This window comes from Phodopus roborovskii, unplaced genomic scaffold, assembly GCF_943737965.1.
Source record: "Phodopus roborovskii unplaced genomic scaffold, PHOROB, whole genome shotgun sequence".
Taxonomy (NCBI): domain Eukaryota; kingdom Metazoa; phylum Chordata; class Mammalia; order Rodentia; family Cricetidae; genus Phodopus; species Phodopus roborovskii.
The window spans coordinates 1,788,655-1,806,924 of NW_026126444.1; the positions used below are offsets into that span (position 1 = coordinate 1,788,655).

Here is an 18,270-nt window from a genome sequence, read left to right on the forward strand (position 1 = left end):
CCAACCCTTCTTGAGAGCTTCCAGGATAAGTGGAAGCCCTCCAGCAGCAGTGCCCACCTCTCCATCCTCCCACAGCCGGATGTGTCTAGGGCCTGTGGCTTTTCTGCTTTTAGAAAACTAAGAAGTTTACCAGAGGAGTGGCTTCTGTGAAGTCCATCAGCAGGTCACCTGGCCCCAAGGTAAAGGTGCCTCCATGGTCAGAGGGGCTCTGCAAAGGCAGGCAGAAATATCCCCCGTTAGTGATACCCTGAGCGGGTGACAGAGCTCTCGAAAAGAGAGCTACACTTCTCTAACAATGAGCTGCTCGGTGCGCAACTTCTCCCACCAACATTCTCCTCCCTCAGCCGTGTACAAGATAGCCAGGCTGAAACCCAACTTTTCCCCAAAATCTTCATGGGTAGAAATAGGGTAAGGTGTGGGATCTGGCCTGTTTAAAGCTACAAACCGTATTTCTTAAGGGCTTTGAGTCTTTTTTTTTTAACTGTTTTTTTGGGAAATGCTTTAAAGAGTCTGTAGAATATATAAATAGAACAAAGAAGCCATCCCTCAGGGAGTTGGGAGACCTGGAGGAGCAGGTTGACCAGCAGCAACCACAGGGAGGAAGCGTGAGGAGTGCTGAAGGCTGCTCAGGACAATGCTTTGTCCTGCTCTGGGGTCTTAGCTGCACAGGTAGATAGATTCCAGGCCCTTTGAGGGTGTGCAAAAACACAACTCATAGCCCATCCATTTGACATAAGGGCCCTAAAATAGAGATGGCCAGGAGAGGGAGCCCTAGAGCTTTTGGGAGAATGTGGCTGTTCCTTAGTGCTTATTCTCTGTAATAAAACCGTCAGCCTGGTTTTTAACTGGCTATGGGATACATTAAAGGAACCTGTCTCCCACTTGGAAAACTAAGAAGAGTCCTGATTCCAGGTAGTAAAGCTAGTATGGCAGCTGACACCTCTAATCCTAGAACTTGGAAGGCTAGGGCAGAAGATTCCCATGAATTCAAGGCCATCTTGAGCTACAGAGTAAATACCAGGCCAGTCAGGTAAGTAGCAAAACTCTACCTCAAACAAAGCAAAAGATGCCAGGATTCCTTCTATAAAATGCCAGAGAGCCTCAGTCTGCACCAGTCAACACTGAGGGGTTCAGTCATATCCTTGCGTCTATTTTAGACATATATGAGGAAAGGACCTTGGGAAAGATGGATCTTGTTTATATGTATGTATGCCTGGAACATGGTTGTTTATATGTTGCCAAGAATCGTGACCCTGGAGGTACATAAGCCTCAGGGATCCAGTGGCTGTCCTGAGGCCCAGTGAGGTTTCCGTGCTCATCTGAGCATTGGTGCTGATCTCACCTTCAGGAGGAGGAGCTAAGGCTCAAGGAATACGGATGGGCTTTGGAAGAGACTGTCCTTTTGGGAACTATCGCTGGCATGTAAGTTGGGGAGCTGGAGCTCCCATCTCGCTGTCAGGGCACCTGCTCCCTGTACACGCCTATCCTTGGCAAGTTGCATGGACCACAGCCATCTTTGGCTCAGCATGTACTTGGACAGGAACAGGTTCAGTTTATTTGAACCAACTGCCAACGAGTGACCGATGACGGAGTCTCCCGGAGAACATTTCATGAAAGGGTTCTCAACAGCATTCATGTGTGCGATTTCCTGAAATTTCCCACAACTTTGGGGGAGTCAGTGCTCTCCTCACACCGGGTCACCAGACTTGGTGCCAAGCACCTTTAGTTCCTGGGCCATTTCACTGGTCCTTAAAATAAAACTTTATTTGTTTGTTGTTTGTTTGTTTGTTTTCAGGACAGGGTCTCACTATGTAGATCTGGATGACTGTCCTGGAACTCACTAAGGAGACCAGGTTGGCCTTGAACTCACAGAGATCCTGTTTCAGTTTACAGAATGCTGAGACTAAAGATTTATGCCTCCATACCTGACTTTAAAGCCATCCAGGGCTACAGAGTGATATAAAATATTACCCCTAAGAATCTCTTAAATATTCCCTAAAGCACAGGGCATACTTTTAGTCTTATATCATAAAATGTCTCTCTTAAATGGTTGCCATATTTCTTTTTAAAATTAATTAGGGTTTTTTGTTTCTTTGCTTTTTGGTTTTTCGAGATAGTTTCTCTGTGTAGCGTTAGCTGTCCTGGAATTTGCTCTGTAGGCCAGGCTGGCCTCAGACTCACAAAGATCTGCCTGCCTCTGCCTCCAAAGTGCTGGGACTAAAAGCAGGTGCCACCACTGCCCAGCTAATTAGTTTATTTTTAAGACAAATTTTTACTATAGCCTTTTATATATAGCCTTGGCTGTCCTGGAACTCACTTTATAGACCAGGCTGGCCTCGAACTCACAGAGATCCACCTGCCTCTGCCTCCCCATCTCTGCCCTTTTATTTTTAATTATCAATTCTTTTGTCCTGGAACTAACCTTAATCTTATCATTTTAAACTGGCTTTGCCTTTTTAAAGACAGGTGTCACATTAGCCTCAAACTCACTATATAGTAGAGCTTGACCTGGAATTTCTTTTGCATCTTGCCTTCACCTATGGGTATGTGCCACTGTGCCTGGTCTACCTGTGCTGGGGATCAAATACATGGTTTTGAATTAAACCATCAGTCTCATTTTACTGTTTTTGAACGCATGCATGCATGCATGCAACTCATTATGCACAATTTCAATGCTCAAGCTGCTATTGACTAAGTGTGTATTATGCCTCAGGGCTCTTTCCCATACCTTGGCCCCTGGGGACAGTGGGCTCTTGACTTCCGACTTCTGAGGCGAGGTGACTTTCTGGATTTGGGGGGATGCCAGGGGCACTGAGACTTGAGTGGCAGACATCGTGGTGTTTGTGGTTGTGACTGTGGTGGTTCCCACTGCCTCGGCCAGGTCTGGAGGGAGGTCATCTTCATCACTGCGGTTACTAAAAGCACATGAAGCTCTGCTCATTACAATAATACACAGGCTGTGAGGGGTTCAGCGAGGGGAGGGAAGGCCAAAGTGGGAGGACATGGCTCTCCAAATCGATGCCCACTCAATGTCCAACTTGCAAGATCCAAGACCAAAAGCGTGTGTGTGTGTGTGTGTGTGTGTGTGTGTGTGTGTGTGTGTGTGATTGTGGGAAACCATACATAACATGGTATTTATCATTTTAAGCACTTATAAACAAACAGTTCCATGTCATGATATACATTCACACCTGTGTAGCCAGCCCACTACATATTCCTCAACCTTGTTCCTGTCTCCACGAGCTTGCCTACTCCTGAACACGCGTGGAAGCTTTCAAAGTCCAACAATACTGTGGTACACATCAAAATGCCTTGCCTTTTATGTTGAGAAATGCCCTCATTGCGTGGCCAGATACTATTTTCTGAGCTGTGTATCTGCTAGAAGACACTTGGCTGGGCATGTGTGTCACAGTAAGTCAAAGTAGAGGAAAAGGTGTGCACTATGGACTCCACTTCTGCGAGGCGGCAGCAATCAGGCTCAGGAACCCTCTTTTTAGCCCTGTTTTTTGTTTTAATCTTTTAAGATTTTTTTATTACTTGTTTGGGCCCATTGTTATTGACTCTATTCCATCTTGACTTAAGGTCACAAAGTTCAAACCTATTCTTGCTCCTCAAGGTTAAACAACAAGATGTTTGGCCAAAGGTGTGGCTACTGAATGTCTTGAACCTCAAAACCAAATAATAGGATGTTTGACTCAGGGCGTGGATACTAGATGTTTTGAGTATTAAGGAGGTAATAACGTTTGTTCCATTTGTTCCTTGTATCTTTGTAAGGAAGTATTTTGCCCTCCCCTTTTGCTTGGGGTATACAGGGCCACTAGTAACAAACTTGGAGTGTCTGCAGTATTTGCTGAGAGCCCTCCTGGCTCTATCTTCTTTCTCTTTCTTTTCTCAATCCGCACTCCCCTTTCCAGGCATGTTCAAACAGGTCAGCTGGTCCTGACAGTTAGTTATTATTTATTTCTATTGGTGTGTGTGTGTGTGTGTGTGTGTGTATGTGCATGTGCCCACGGAAGACAGAAGTATCAGATCCCCCAATAGCTGGAGTCACAGTCAGTTGTAAGCTACATGACATGGACACTGGTTCCTAAACTTCTGCAAGAACAGTTATGTACTCGAAGTCACTGAGCCATTGGTCTAGCCTGGTTTTTACCTTGTTTTTAAAGTCAGTCATACAGTGATACAGAGGTGTAGGGTGAATATTTTTTAACCTCATGTAAAAGCACTTTATCCCTAAAAGCAGAATCATGATTTGTTTTTACATTAAAAACCCACTTTGAAAAACATTTAGTTCATTTCTTATAGTAGGAAGTCAACCCAGAATGCCTAAAATAGGAAAAGCTCCAATGTTTTCTTTCTAAAAGAAGATTTATTTTTTATTTCTGTGTATGTGTGTGCACCATGTGTATGCAGGTTCAAGCAGTGGCTAGCAGAGGGAATCAGATGCCCCTTGAGCTGGAATGACAGGCAATAGAGAGCCATCTGAATGGGAATTCACTGAGAAAGTACCGAGTACAGATAAACACATAGACAGACAGACAGACAGACAGCCTTTTGTTCTAGAACTTATAGCAGAGAAAACATATTTAAAATTCAGTAGGTCTCCAATTTCAGTTTCTGAGGTAATTCATGGTAAATTCATAAAACAATGTTGCTTTATGAATGCAGCCCAGGCTAGCTCAGAATCCTGACCCTCCCACTGTTCCCTTCCGCGTACCAGGGTTACAGTCATGTGTCACCACCCCTGGCTTTCAGAACACTTTAACAAGTTTCTGTGGAGAAGCTCTTTGCCTTGAGATGAAAAAGTTGGCTTTTTGTCTCTTTACAATAGCCAATTTGGTGATTAAGTGAAATTTTCTTTCTTTCCAGGCAACCTATAGTTAGTCATGATTTAATATGACTACCTATCCCAAATTTTGAATTTTGAAATGTGAAAGACAAACCCTGCCAACCTTGCCCTGGGGGAAGATTTTCCATGGTTTAATTTGTTCCCCAGAGGTCATTAGAGCTGTTAATTATCCGAGTTCTAGCCACTCTGGCTCTCCTAGAAACATTGCTGCTATATGCCCCCAAGTTTCCATCAGGGCTGGTGAGGTGGCATGTGGCTACTCTTAAGACCCCTTGAACGTGCCCCTTTACCTTCCCACAAGCAGCTAATGGCACATCTCTGCTGGCTGTTTGGGGATCACCTCTGGCACTACACTCCAACTTCCCTCTGCATCCTGAATCCCTACAGGTTTTCTCAGAAGCACAGTCTTTGGCCAGACCCCTCAAGAAATCCCTTAGAGATGGGTATGAGCTACTTTAGAGGAAGGAAAAGCATTTGTAGTCCTGGTGCCACGGACCTGTAACCCCAGCTGCTCAGGTCACTGAGGCAGGAAGATCAGAAGTTCAAAGTCTGCCTGGGCAATGTAAGGAGACCTGTCTCAAAACAAAATGTGAAAAATGGACTAGAGATGTAGCTCCATGGTAAGCACCTGCTTTGCACTGGCAAGGTCTCCAACACTGTGAAAGAAAGGAATGGAAGAACAGAAAAAGTGAGAAAAGGGGACTCAAGAGATGGCTCAGTGTTAAAGCATTTGCAGTTCAAACCTGAGGACCAGATCTCTAGAACCCACATAAATGTTGGGTGGGCCTGGTGGGCTGCCTGTAATCCCAGCCTCCGAAAGCATAGACAGGGGCCCCAGAGCATGCTGGTTAGTGACTAACCATGTCAGTGAGCTTTGGCTTTGACTGAGAGACTTGCCTCCATGAATAGTGTGGATTCCTGATATCAACCTCTGTCCCCTAAATGCATGCACACACAAGTGCATATGCACACATGTGTGCCCACAGACATGCAAACATGCATGTACACACACACCACACATGAAAATGGAAAAGAAAGAAAGGTTCATTCACAGTGTTCATTTCTTAGGATCCCAGAGCTACAAATGCGCCTGGACGTCATCTGAAACCTCTGAAGCCCTAGACTGCCCACGTGTTCCATTGTGCCTGGAGATCCCTTTGCAGCTCTCTGATAAACGTCACACCGAAGTGTAGTGCCTGAGCCACAGCCAGGGCCAAAAATAGGTATGTCATTGCTGTCAGTACTCTAACCAGTGGTTGAGCCCACTGAGCCCACCTGCCCTTCTTCCAGACCTCACCTGTGTTGTTTGGGCTGTCATTCACAAGTCTGTCTGCCTCCAGTACATTATCAGACTACAAGGTGAGATGGAAGATGGGGACTGTCACAGCCACTTTGCTGTGACTGGAACAGCAGCCCAGAGATTTTCGTTGGATTAAGTGGAAGAAAACTGGGGGGGGGGCTTGACATCACATGTAGCTCCATGCATCTCTCGGGCTCTGTTGCCCGATCATGTTAAGTACTTTACTATCAAGCCATGGGGTGCAGAGGCAGCTGGTCCTATGGCCTCTGGTGGTTCGTGTCTTAGTAATCATTCACCCACGCAATCCTCCTCTAGAGTGTGAGCTGGGCCTAGCAACATGTTTCCAATAAACAGAACATGGCAAAAACAACAGGACGTCTTTTCTGCGATGAGGCTATACAAGACTAACCTACACCTTGCTGGTATTCTCTCTCACATGCTCTCAGACAGAGAAACCTTACAGGACTGTAGGCTTAGGGTAACCTGGATCCAACAACCCCCTTGGCTGTGGGTTCTGATAGCAACCGCATAAAGAAGCCTTCAAAGGTGACCGAGGCCCCAGGGGACAAGTTGTAGCCTTGTGGGAGACCCCAACAGAGAAGCCCGGAGAGGCTGTGCCAGACTCCCAAACCTCTGTGAGGTGGTAACAAGTCTGGATGCTGGGAAGAGTTTACTAAGCCATAGCCAGTGAGGACAAGTGTGCCCACTGTGTGACGTTTTCATGGAGAAAACTCTGGTGCCATCACAACCTAAATGGGGATTAGATGGAGCCTGGGGCAGGGTTGTCACTAAACGTTCATGTATAATGGGGGTAGACAAACGCAGAACTCACAAACTGTACTGCCTTGTTAACTTCCTCACTCTGGGAGGCTTGATTTCTGGCTTCTCCATAGCTGGCTGGGCTGTTTCCACACGTATAGGAATAGGGCTTCTAGAGACATAGCAAAAACAAAAACAAAACAATGACAAAAACGTTAGTGTTCTTGTATTAGCTTCTGGACTGCTTCTCAGTTAATAGACAGCTTACTGATTCTCATGGTCCAGAAATCCAATTACTCTTGACTTTCTGTTCTATTTAATAATTGACATTATATTACAAATGCAGAATACTCCAAAATCAAATAAACAAGAAAAAGTATAGAGATGAGACTGTAGCAAGTAGGGAACTAAAAGTAACTGGCTTGCCTCAAAATCTCCCTATCTTAATATGAGGGTTTGGTTTATAGCCAGGTCTTGCTGTGAAATGAATGCAGAAAAATCCATGGCTAACACAGCTTTAGATCTCAGTGTCTGGCAGCCATGACACTTAGTCTAATAGTCCACAAGGGCTATAACTGTAGTATAGAAGGAAGCTACAGTGAACAGTAAATAATATATCCACAGTATATTTTAAGTGAAAATGTTTAATCAGAAGAACCTTAGGACTGTTTCTAAATATTTTAATACTATGTATATGAGAAAATGCTTTTTGTTGTTTGTTTGCTTATTTTTTTTTTTTTAAGAGATGGCTCAATGGCTAAGAATGCTTACTGCTCTTCCAAAGGAACTAAGTTCGATTCCCAGCACCCATGCTGGGTGTCTCACGGCTACCCATAATGCCTCCAGAAGATATGATGCTCTGTCTTCTAGCCTCTCAGGGCACTGATGGGGGATGTCCTTCTCTATATATGTTTCTCTTATTGGTTGATGAGTAAAACACTGATTGGCCAGTAGCCAGGCAGGAAGCATAGAAAGGGCTACCAGACAAGGAAGAATTCTGGGGAGATGAGAGAGAGAGAGAGAGAGAGAGAGAGAGAGAGAGAGAGAGAGAGAGAGAGAGAAGCCAACAGAGAGATGCCATGTAGAGGTAGGGAAGATAGGATGCCGGACGTTCTCTGGTAAGATAAGACCATGTAGAAATACACAGATAAATAGTTATAGATTAATAATTAAGAGAGGGGTAGCCAATAAGAAGCCTGAGCCATTGGCCAAACAGTTTCTAATTAATAAAAGTGTGTTTATTTGGGACAAAGTGGTTGTGGGACCAGGCGGGATGGAAACTATGTCTACAAGGCACCTATATACACATTAATAAAAGTAAAAATATATTAAATTTCCCTTTTACTTTTTCCTCAAACATTTATGACAACCTAATGAATCATTTGAAAACCGACTTTAATCACATACCACTCATATATTATCTGTGTATGTACAAGCGTATGTATATAACATACAGAAGCTGGAGAACAGATAGCATGTAAGAGTCATTTCTCCTCTATCATGTGAGTCTGAGCATTAAACTGAAGTTGTAAGGCTTGACAGGGGGCCTTTAAATCATTTAAACCATCTCCTTAGCCCCCAAACAGTGATATTAAGAAAAGTCTTTAATATACTCTTATGGCCATAACTAATTTCATATTTTTTTTAAAAAAACAGTAATTACCTCCTAACACCAAAGAGGCATGGAAACAAGTTGAGGCCCTGAGCAAGTCAATGGACACTTCTGCACTTCCATTCTCTCTTCTATTCATCACCTACTTATGTGGTAAGGATGCAACGCAAGCCTAATAAATGCTCACTGAATAAACACAGGAAAGAATGAATAAGGAATTTGAGTCAATGTGCTGAATTCATGGTTCCCTAGGCCAGAACTGCAGGGTATCTGCACATGGTCCCTGAAATGACCCTATTTCCTGGGTTCTCAGCAAGATGCAGGGAAGACCACCAGTATAAGAGACAGAGTGGAGGTCTGGCTGAATGCCAGGTTCCATCCCTACCAGCCTGACATAGAAGAGTTCCCATGGGCAGGGTGAAGGGTTAGGACCAGAAGGAAAGCAGGGAGGGACCTGTCAGGAGGAAACTCAGGGTGAGTTTACTATGAAGGCCATGACAATCACTAAAGGTTTTAGTCTGAGATGCGACATTATCAGGCTTGCACTGCAAAAACGTCCTCAGAGCCATGAAGAGTGTACTGGTAGGAGAGCCAAGGTATTAATGATGAAGAATAAAAGACAACGAGGGGTATGGAAGTGTTGTGGAATTTTGTATGCTGTGTGAAGATGTGTTGCTGTGCTTGATATAATAAAAAGCTGAACAGTCAATAGCTAGGCAGGAGAGATAGGCGGGACTTCCTGGCAGGGAGAGGAAGAGGGGAACACTATCAATATGTGGAATGAGTTGGATACACAGAACGGGAGAGAGGTAAAGGCCACGTAGTAGAAAGTAGATTAATAAAAATATGGGTTAAGTTATAAGAGCTAGTGGAAAAACTCCTAAGCTAAGACCAAGATTTCATCATTAATAATAAGTCTCCAAGTCATTATTTGGAGGGCTGGCATCCAAAGATAGTCAGACAACAAAGCTTGCTATAGGAAAGGGCAGGATTATGTTCCTGGACATGTTTTTGGAGATAATACAAAACTCAAATTAATGCATCGTGATGACTAATTAGACAAGGGGATGAAGTGGGTGGGTGGGTATCAGGACTCTTGAGCTTCAAGCTTGGGTAGGAAATAGATAATAATGTTGTTCTCCAAGCCTGAAGACAGGTGAAGGAAGGAGGGAGGACAGGGTAGGGAGAAAAGGCTTTTGTTTGGTTGGTTTGCTTTTTCCAGTGTTGGGGATGGAACTCAGACCCTTGTATATGATAGAAAAGAATTCTCCAACTCAGCTGCCACCCCCCCCCCCCGCCAGCCTGAATTAAGTCCCCGCAAAGTCCAGGAGGGAATGCATCCCTTAAAGATGACAAACTTGAACAAACTTGGATAAGAATACAGACTGCCACTCACAAGACAACATAGATGAATGTTAGCTTTTGCTCTGAGCATCAAGTATAACAATTCCCTATGACACCCAGACATTCACTGAAATGCTTTTCCTGTCCCTGCCACCACTCCTACTCCCTTCCACCAACACATAGATCTCGAGAACTGCAGTGGGACCCAGGAGTCTAGTGTTGTTCTGTTTATCCGTTTGTCTGTTTTATGTCACTGAGGATGGAAGCCAAGGCCTTTAGCACCCTAGGCAGGCTCTCTACTGAGTTAACCTCCCCAGCCAGACCTGGGATTTTCAATAAGAGACTGCTGTGCATTTGAGGAGCACCCAAGGAAGCCCTCTGAAGAGCAGGTGATGATGGACCACATAGAAGGCGAAAGGACTGCCGTGATGACAGATTGTCAGTCACTTGGGCTGAGAGGGGGGGGACTTCCCCTGGGGCATGGGATGGAGAGCATCAATGAACCCGTGTGGTTCCAGTTCTGATGATGCTCAGAAATGACAAGCCCAGGAAAGAGCAGTGAAGAGAAGCTACCGGAAAAGGCCCTCTTTCCTGTGTTACCAACACTCTCAAGAGCAGAGCTTTGTGAGCCTCTTTCTTGGAGGTCTACAAGGTCAGCTCTGCACACTCCAGAAGGTACTCAAGGGGGCTGCATTCCTCAACAGCACAACAGGCACCAATGTCAATCTGGAACTAAGCAATGCTCGCCAGGCTTAAAGGAGGTCTTTAAACTGGTTCCTTAGGGCCAGTTTGTTTTGTTTTCCCTCTCTGCTTTTGTCACCCAGTTTCCTCAGGAGCAATACTTCCAATATAACAGGAAGACACGGTATCATTTCCCCATTCAAACAAGAAGCAACAGACCTTACATTAGTGTCCTGGAGACTTGATTTTTTATTGATATTTACAAATGTGGGCTCCTCCTTTCCAATCTGTCAAAGAAAACAAGTTAGGCAAATGTTAACTTAGTTCGGCATATAAAAAAGCTTGCAGGTCCCATGCATCCAAAGGACTGCAAAGCTGGGAAGAACCATGGCGGTAATTCTCCAAGTGTCCCATCAACTGCAAACTTACTCTGTTTACATAGGAAGCAATTACGACAACAAAAAAGGATTCTTGAGTCATTCACACTAAGGACTGAGATGTGATCATTTAAATGCACTCAGTCCTTGCAGTCATACTTTTATTGAGCACTTGCTATGTGTCAGTTCCTGCCTGAATGAGAAAGGGGTGGTGTGGGAAAAAGCAATCCCTTACATCACTCTGTGTGTCAAGAACACGAATGGGCTCGAGTAGCATTTGCAGTCTCTGCTTTAAAAGGAACGTGGAATCCAGGGAACAGACCCGGAAGGAATGATGCCATTTGATTTTGATACAAGTCTGACCTTCCTCCCTCTGGTGAGTCCCTGAGAGTGACAAGGGAGGAAGGGACACCCACACAGCCAGCTGAATAGTGTGTACGACAGCAGTCAGTGGGGGGGATGCCCAGCCCACAGCCCTCATGCTCAGCCTCTGCTCTGATTAGGTGCTGAGCATAAATGCCAAGGGTACTTGGAGGGCACTGCCTTCTTAGCCTGCCACAGCTGCCCACGTGTGAATGCATCCCTGTCTCCTATCAGAGTCTTTTCCAGAGTCAGCACCAGTCAGCACCACGGGCTTCCTTTCCATATACCTGTGCTCTGCACTGACCCCAGGGGAAATTGGCGCTTAGCCCCACGAACTCTCAAACCACACACACCCAGGGATCCCTTTGGCAGGGTCTGGTGTTCCTGAGAACACTAGTTTTGTGGAAATCACAGGGAGCCATTTACAAAGTGGTCCATGCCCTTAGGGCGGTAGAAAATAAAGCATGCTCCTTTCCTGCCGGACTTCTTGGACTCTGTAAGAGGCTCATATGCTGCTGTGAAGGGTGTGGGAGGCTGTGCATCATTTCTAGAGTGATCAGTAAGCACCCTGCAGGGCTAAGGTTCCTGGAACTACTGCTCTCACACCTGCCTCTCCTCCACGGCTTTCAGCTCCTTCCGCTGTCTAGGTGGTTATGTTTCCCTTCTCTTTGGGTCTATTTCTCTCCTTTCACGCACTGTACACAATGAATTAATTTTTACATATATAGTACATCTTCACTGTAGCAGAAACCTGGATCCTCCACAGGGGATTGGTGCAGCGTGAGACCCCCGGGAACATGGCAGAGATATGCATACCGTCAACTTCGTAAGCTACCGTAAACACACACCGGTTTAATTTGCTTGGCGATAGTACAAAATGGCATACACGAAAACAGCAGGGGGAGTACAGTTAAGGCCAGCAGTCGTGACTGTAACTTCAAACAGCTGAGCTTTAAAAAATGTTTTTATGACACTTGTATGTGTGTGCGCTCGTGTGTGCACTTGCCCAGTACGCACATGGAGACCAAAGGACAACTTGGGGGAGCTAATGCGCTTCTTCTGCCATGCAGATGCTAGTGTCGTCAGGGTTGCCACTAAGTGGCTATTTCGCGGGAGCCACCCGGACAGTCCTGAAATCACTCAGTTTGAGGCCAGAAGTCAACCTGACTGTCCTGTAAAAAGTATCACTGCCATCACCTACAGCAGTCAGTGTCCCCAGCGATTCCCCAGGCTGTTTGTTGCTCCTATCTGTATCTCCATGAGATAATGTAAGATGCGGTATCCTTTAATCTCCACAGTTGCCTAGGGTGGTAGCTTTTGTTCTGTTTTATTGGGTTTCTTTAACTTGTGACTGTGTGAAATGTCCTAGTGTGTGGTGTATGTGCATGAGTGTGTACAGCTGTGAGGAGGCTAGAGAAGAGAGTCTTGCCCTCCTTAGTTACTGTCCACCTCTGAGGGTCTCTTACTGAACCTGAAGCTGGTGGCTTTACAACCAGGCTGGCACCAAGCAAGCCCCAGCAACCCTTCTGTGTCTATCCCAGTAAGTGCTGGGGTTACAGGCATGGATGGGATCACATCTGGTATGTATATGCTGGGGTTACAGAAGTTAGCAAACAAGTTTAAGGTCACATTACTAAGAAATAGATCACTACTCAAACCAGAGCCAGCTGTTGTCATCCTTAGGTGACCCCTAAAGGGTCAAATAACCTTTCACAGGGGTCATCTTAGACCATAGGAATACACAGATATTTACATTATGATTTATAACAGTAGCAAAATTACAGCTATGAAATAGCAATGAAGTAATGAAGTCATTGCATGGTTGGGGGTCCCCGTGACATGAGAAACTGTATTGAAGGTCCCAGCATTAGGAAAGTTGAGAAGTACTGAACCAGACCATCTGGCTTTCCAACACATAGTCTATGCTATCCTGCTTCCTGTTTACGTGACAGCCTCCAAGTGGAAGAAAGCCTATAAGCTTGCCCTTGTTTCTCATGGCATTTTCTGGGAGGATTTAAATCATATAGCCTGTTACTGTGCAAACAGCAATGAAGACATTGCTGAATACTAACTCTTGGCAATGTAAGTAAAGATAGTAGGTTCATTAGGCCTGCCTATTCTTACATATTGTTCTCATGAGCTTTTGGACAACTTACCTTTTTTTGAATTGCTCTTTTTACTGTGTGTGTGTGTATGCATGTGTGTGTGTGTGTGTGTGTGTGTGTGTATGCACGTGCGTGTGTGTGATATATGCAGGGACATGCTTGTTATGGTTCATGTGTGGAAGTCAGAGGACAACTTGAGGAAGTTGGCTCTCTTATTCAACCATATGGATCCCAGGAATTGAACTCAAGACCTTCTGGGGGTGGTGGCAAGCACCTTTAGCCATTGAGACATCTTGTCAGCCCACCATAGTTTTTTATATTCTGTTTTCAGCGCACGGATAGCCAATGGGTTTCTCCTTGAATGTCAACTGTGACTTAGAACCCTCATTTAGGGTGGCAGAAAAAGTATAATTAGTGGTCACTGTGGAGCCAGTGATCTGTGCTATAATTCTATGGCGGTTATTACACTATCCTCTCTCATCTCCAAATTCACCCTTCCATCTTGGACCTGGGCTGAGAAGCAGCAAATTTTTCTTTGCCAACAGGGGGCGCGAGAGAAGGAATTCACAGCTTCCTGTTCTGGATTACCCCAACCTGGCCACTCTGGTGCCCAATTCCTCTTTAGGAATACCAAAATCCCCATCCACATCCCCCACCCCGCCTCCTCGTCGCATGGGACCAAGCCACAAGTAGCTCATAAAGTTAGATACCAGAGCAGGCCACGGGACCTGAGCTCAGAAGTCTAAGTTTCACTCGCGTGGGCCGCTTCCTCTAGACACTTAAATGTCCATGTTCTCAGAACATTTGTTCCCCAAGCTGTCGGGATGGAAAGTGCTTCCTGAAGTCGCCACCTCCAGTCCCTTGGAGTAGTGTGACTCAAAGTGCAGTTCAGAGAGCTAGTTCCGAAACATGCAGATCACTAGCCCCCTCACTGACTAACTGAGCCCTCCAGAATAGGATGCAGCTCTGCTGAGGGCCTTATGCAACTAGCATGTAAGAACTGCTTTTTCCCATTTCTCTGTCTTCCATTTGCTTGCATAAATAATAGCCACACTGGTTAGGAATTCTTTGCATGAAAACCCAGGCTTCCTAGAGCCAGTGAGACAGCTCAGCAGGTCAAAGTGCCTGCTATGAAGCCTAACAACCAGAGTTCAAACCTCAGGACCCACGTAGTGGAAGATGAGAACTGACTCCCGCAAGCAGTCTCTGATCTCAGCCAGCACTCCATGGCATGGTCCTCTGCACCTCTCCTCACAAAGAAATTAAAAACACAGTAACATCTAGGCTCCCATGCCAAGAGGTGGCTCCTGTCTCCATACTGGCCCTTGACTGGCCATTGTCCTCCTGTGTGGCACCGAGGAAATCCTGAAACATGACACTGAAGGAGCAGCCACCCCGCCCGCGTACCTGGGCATTCACACGGGAGGCATTCTCCAGCTGTGCTTTCAAAATGTTACACTTCACGTGATCTGCCACCGGCGATGGCAGCAGCGGGGTCTGAAGGGTCTTCTCGGAAACTTTCTTTTCCTCGGCCTGAGATAAAGCAGATGGTAGACTGTGAACAAGCAGAGAAGAAAACACACTCTAACTTTCCCCCAACAACCCCAACAGCAAATAACACAGGGATCTAAGAATGTATGTGTGTGTATGTGTCCTGACACACTTCCATTTGAGCTGTTGCTTTCCAATGCAGAGGTTTCCCACTTTTGTCTACTGAGCAGGGTAATGGACATATCAGGCATCATGGTGAAGGTTCAAGACAGGAATGGGCCCTCCAGTATGAAGCAGCCACAGCACCTCCTCCCTAGCCCAGCCTGGAGCTATATCCCCTCAAGCTGCTCAAACTCTGAGATAGCAACACACAAGTCTATAATCTGCAGGGTCAAGGAAAAGAGCACAAAATACTTGCTGGTTATTTGTTCAGTAAATCTTCCTGGAAGCCATGTCTCTCAGTAAGAAATTTAAATATCTGTTACTTAATTAATTAATTTATATGCAGCAGGTGTGACCAGGGCCTCATGCTCTATCATGGAGCCACACTGCCAACCCCTGCCTCACATTAGCGGACTTCAGGAATTTGCTACTAATTTCACAACTTCTGCCATCTCCCAAGCGCTAAGTGAATATGTCCCTAAAGTTCATGTGACTCAATTAAGGTGGATTACTTGGGACTGCATTTATTTATACTTGAATCATGTTCAAAGAATAATATCTTTGAAATCAAAAGGCGTTATAACTATTATTGTAGTAGACATGGTATTTACACAGTGATTAAAATAAAATTTATTCATCCCTGTGCGTAGGCCTGAAATATCTTGGATGGTAGACATGCCACTTTGGGGAAATAATATCTAATTGCTCACCATACTGTAGGTCATGGTCATTGCACGTCTCAGCACAATATAGTGCTTGACCCAGACTGAGTCTCCAACAAATACCTTCTATAGACAATTATGGTGACACACACTTATTATCAAAAGAGATATGTGCTTAATAAGAGATGCACAAGACCTCATGGTTGCGAATGCCACCTCAGCTGTCTCAGGAGGTACTGTGGCAAGTCAGCCACCACACACCAAGGCAAGAAGGAAATATTCTAAAGTTCTCAACTTCCTCAAGTCCTGAAATTATTATTCTCTAAATCAAACGCCTCACTGAGGTTAGGCATAGTGGCACTTGTTTACGACCTCAGCACTCAGGGGGTGGACACAGGAAGATGATGAGTTCAAAGTGAGCCTTGGGCCACATACTGAAAGCCGGCTTCAGAAAAACCAGAAGTCCCATTGGTCATCTTGGTATCTATTGTAGGAATATTATGAAAGTCACAGAGGAAGTGCGGGGCAAGTAGGTAACTAATGTATTTAATAAAGAAATAGGGCGTGGAATCCAGGAAGGAACCAAAGGAACTGCCCATTAAGCAAGAGAAGTACTTGGGAGAGAAGAGACATCAGTAATGCTACTGAGTACTGGACAAAGGCAGGTGTTCCAAAATAAAATCTCAGTGGTGTTTCTCTATAGGGTACAATCAAAAGATAGAGTATGATGACAATGATGGTAATGACCATGATGATGATGGTGACAACCATGATGAATGACGATGATGATAATAATGACCACAATGATGATGACGATGACAGCAATAATGGTAATGATAGAGAAAGATGCCAGTAGCTGATGTGTACTAAGAACTTTTCATGACCCAGCCATTGGCTACGTATTTCAAGTGCATGACTCACTGGAGTCTCATCTTTCCATCCTATTTGGAGGTAGGCATCTTTTAAATGTTTCTCTTGAAGTCTTTATTCACTTAGTGTGTGGGGGTGAGGAGCAGACAGAGACAACTTTGGAGAGTCAGGTCTCTCCTTCCATCATGTGGTACCCAGATATTGAATGTAGGCTTGGCAGCAGTGTCTTCCATGCCCAGCCATCTTGCTAAGCCACTTTTGCTAGCTTCTCTTGCTGGTACCTTCGTCATCTCTACTTTAGCAGACTTTGGGCTGGCTCTACGGTTTGGCAGGGCACAAGGTTCAATCCCACACTCTTGTCCACCAAAAGGGAAAGATTCACATGATCAGAAGAGAAAATAGAAAGCATTTTCCCCATTTTGTGGATGAGAAGAAACAAAGCCGGGCCACAGACAACTACTTGCTCGGGACCATACAGAGGATCCAAGGGCCAGGAATGAAGGGTCTGATGAAGTTCAAAGCCTGAACTCTCAACCACGCTAGCTTCCCTAGCTCTCTGCAGTCATCTCCCCCTTTGTAAGAGCTTTAAGATGCTCAAATAAGAAAAAAAAATACAAATGGCTTTTTCATTCTAGATTCTATAGTTAGAAAAGAAAATACAGCAAGGTATGCCTGGAAAATGAGGGCAGTAATGATACTAAACTATATCATGCTAGGCTTAGGGAAATGTCACATGACATGGGATTCATTATCCCAAGGGATGGCGCATCCTCCTTTAGGGGCATAGTAACTTACATATAACTTATTATCTTGAAGGTTTACAGTGTGGGTTTAGGGTAATTTATTTTGTGTTTATAAATCCAGTTACATTAAGATATTTATTTCATACTTGAATGGATTTTTCATAGATTCATTTGGAGTTTATTTTAATTTGGGGGTGGCATGTTGGCAAACAGGAATTTAATTAGTTAGGAGCCCATTGGAAGGTTTTGACAATGGCTTATGGGGAAGTGGTTATACAGAGAGTAATGAAGACCTACTTAAAATAATGGAATGCTATTAAAATAAGAAAAGAATTCAGCATGGATTCCCCCCCCCTTAAATTTAGCCAACCTAAACCAATGCTTTGGACACACAAGTCAAGCTAGCTGGCTTCTGTCCCAGATGGACAGAGCCAAGAGCAGTACTGCTCAGTTAAATGAATCACCTTCACTGAAGACCAACATGAAATTTGCCAAGTTTGTGCATCTTTCCGTGAACTGTTTTACGTAAAAGGCATCTCCAGTGCTAGGGGCAGGGAAACGGATTGCTCCTTCTGTAAAGTACTGGCCTCACAAGTGAGAGGGCCTGGAGTGGGCGCATTCTGTTATCTCACTGATGACAGGACCAGTGTAGTGGCTGACCTGGCCTGTGTAGTGAAGATCCAGGTCGCTGAGAAATTCAGTCTCTAATGAAGACAGAAGCTAGCTGCCTGAGGGCCAACACACAGGTTGACCTCTGACCACCACACACTCACACATCCACACCCACACACGCACCCCACACCTGCCTGCACACATACAGAGGTTGCAAGCATGGCCCCAACACTTTTGTGTTGTTTGTTTTGTTTTTTTTTAATAGTCATATTTTATGTTCAATTTTCAACTGTGGAAAGAGACTATATTGTCCACTATGGCATTCAAGATTTCAAAACAT

The 18,270-nt window shown here is 44.9% G+C and overlaps 1 protein-coding gene across 1 annotated transcript in view; it reads right to left on the reverse strand.

Moving 5' to 3' along the window:
• Positions 1-18,270, reverse strand: part of Epb41l4b (erythrocyte membrane protein band 4.1 like 4B) — a 142,546-nt gene that overhangs the window by 20,672 nt on the left and 103,604 nt on the right. Inside the window, 5 exon segments of the mRNA XM_051187838.1 lie at positions 131-208; positions 2,729-2,915; positions 6,982-7,080; positions 10,765-10,832; positions 14,798-14,923. Of these exon segments, the coding sequence (XP_051043795.1) occupies positions 131-208; positions 2,729-2,915; positions 6,982-7,080; positions 10,765-10,832; positions 14,798-14,923 (558 nt within the window).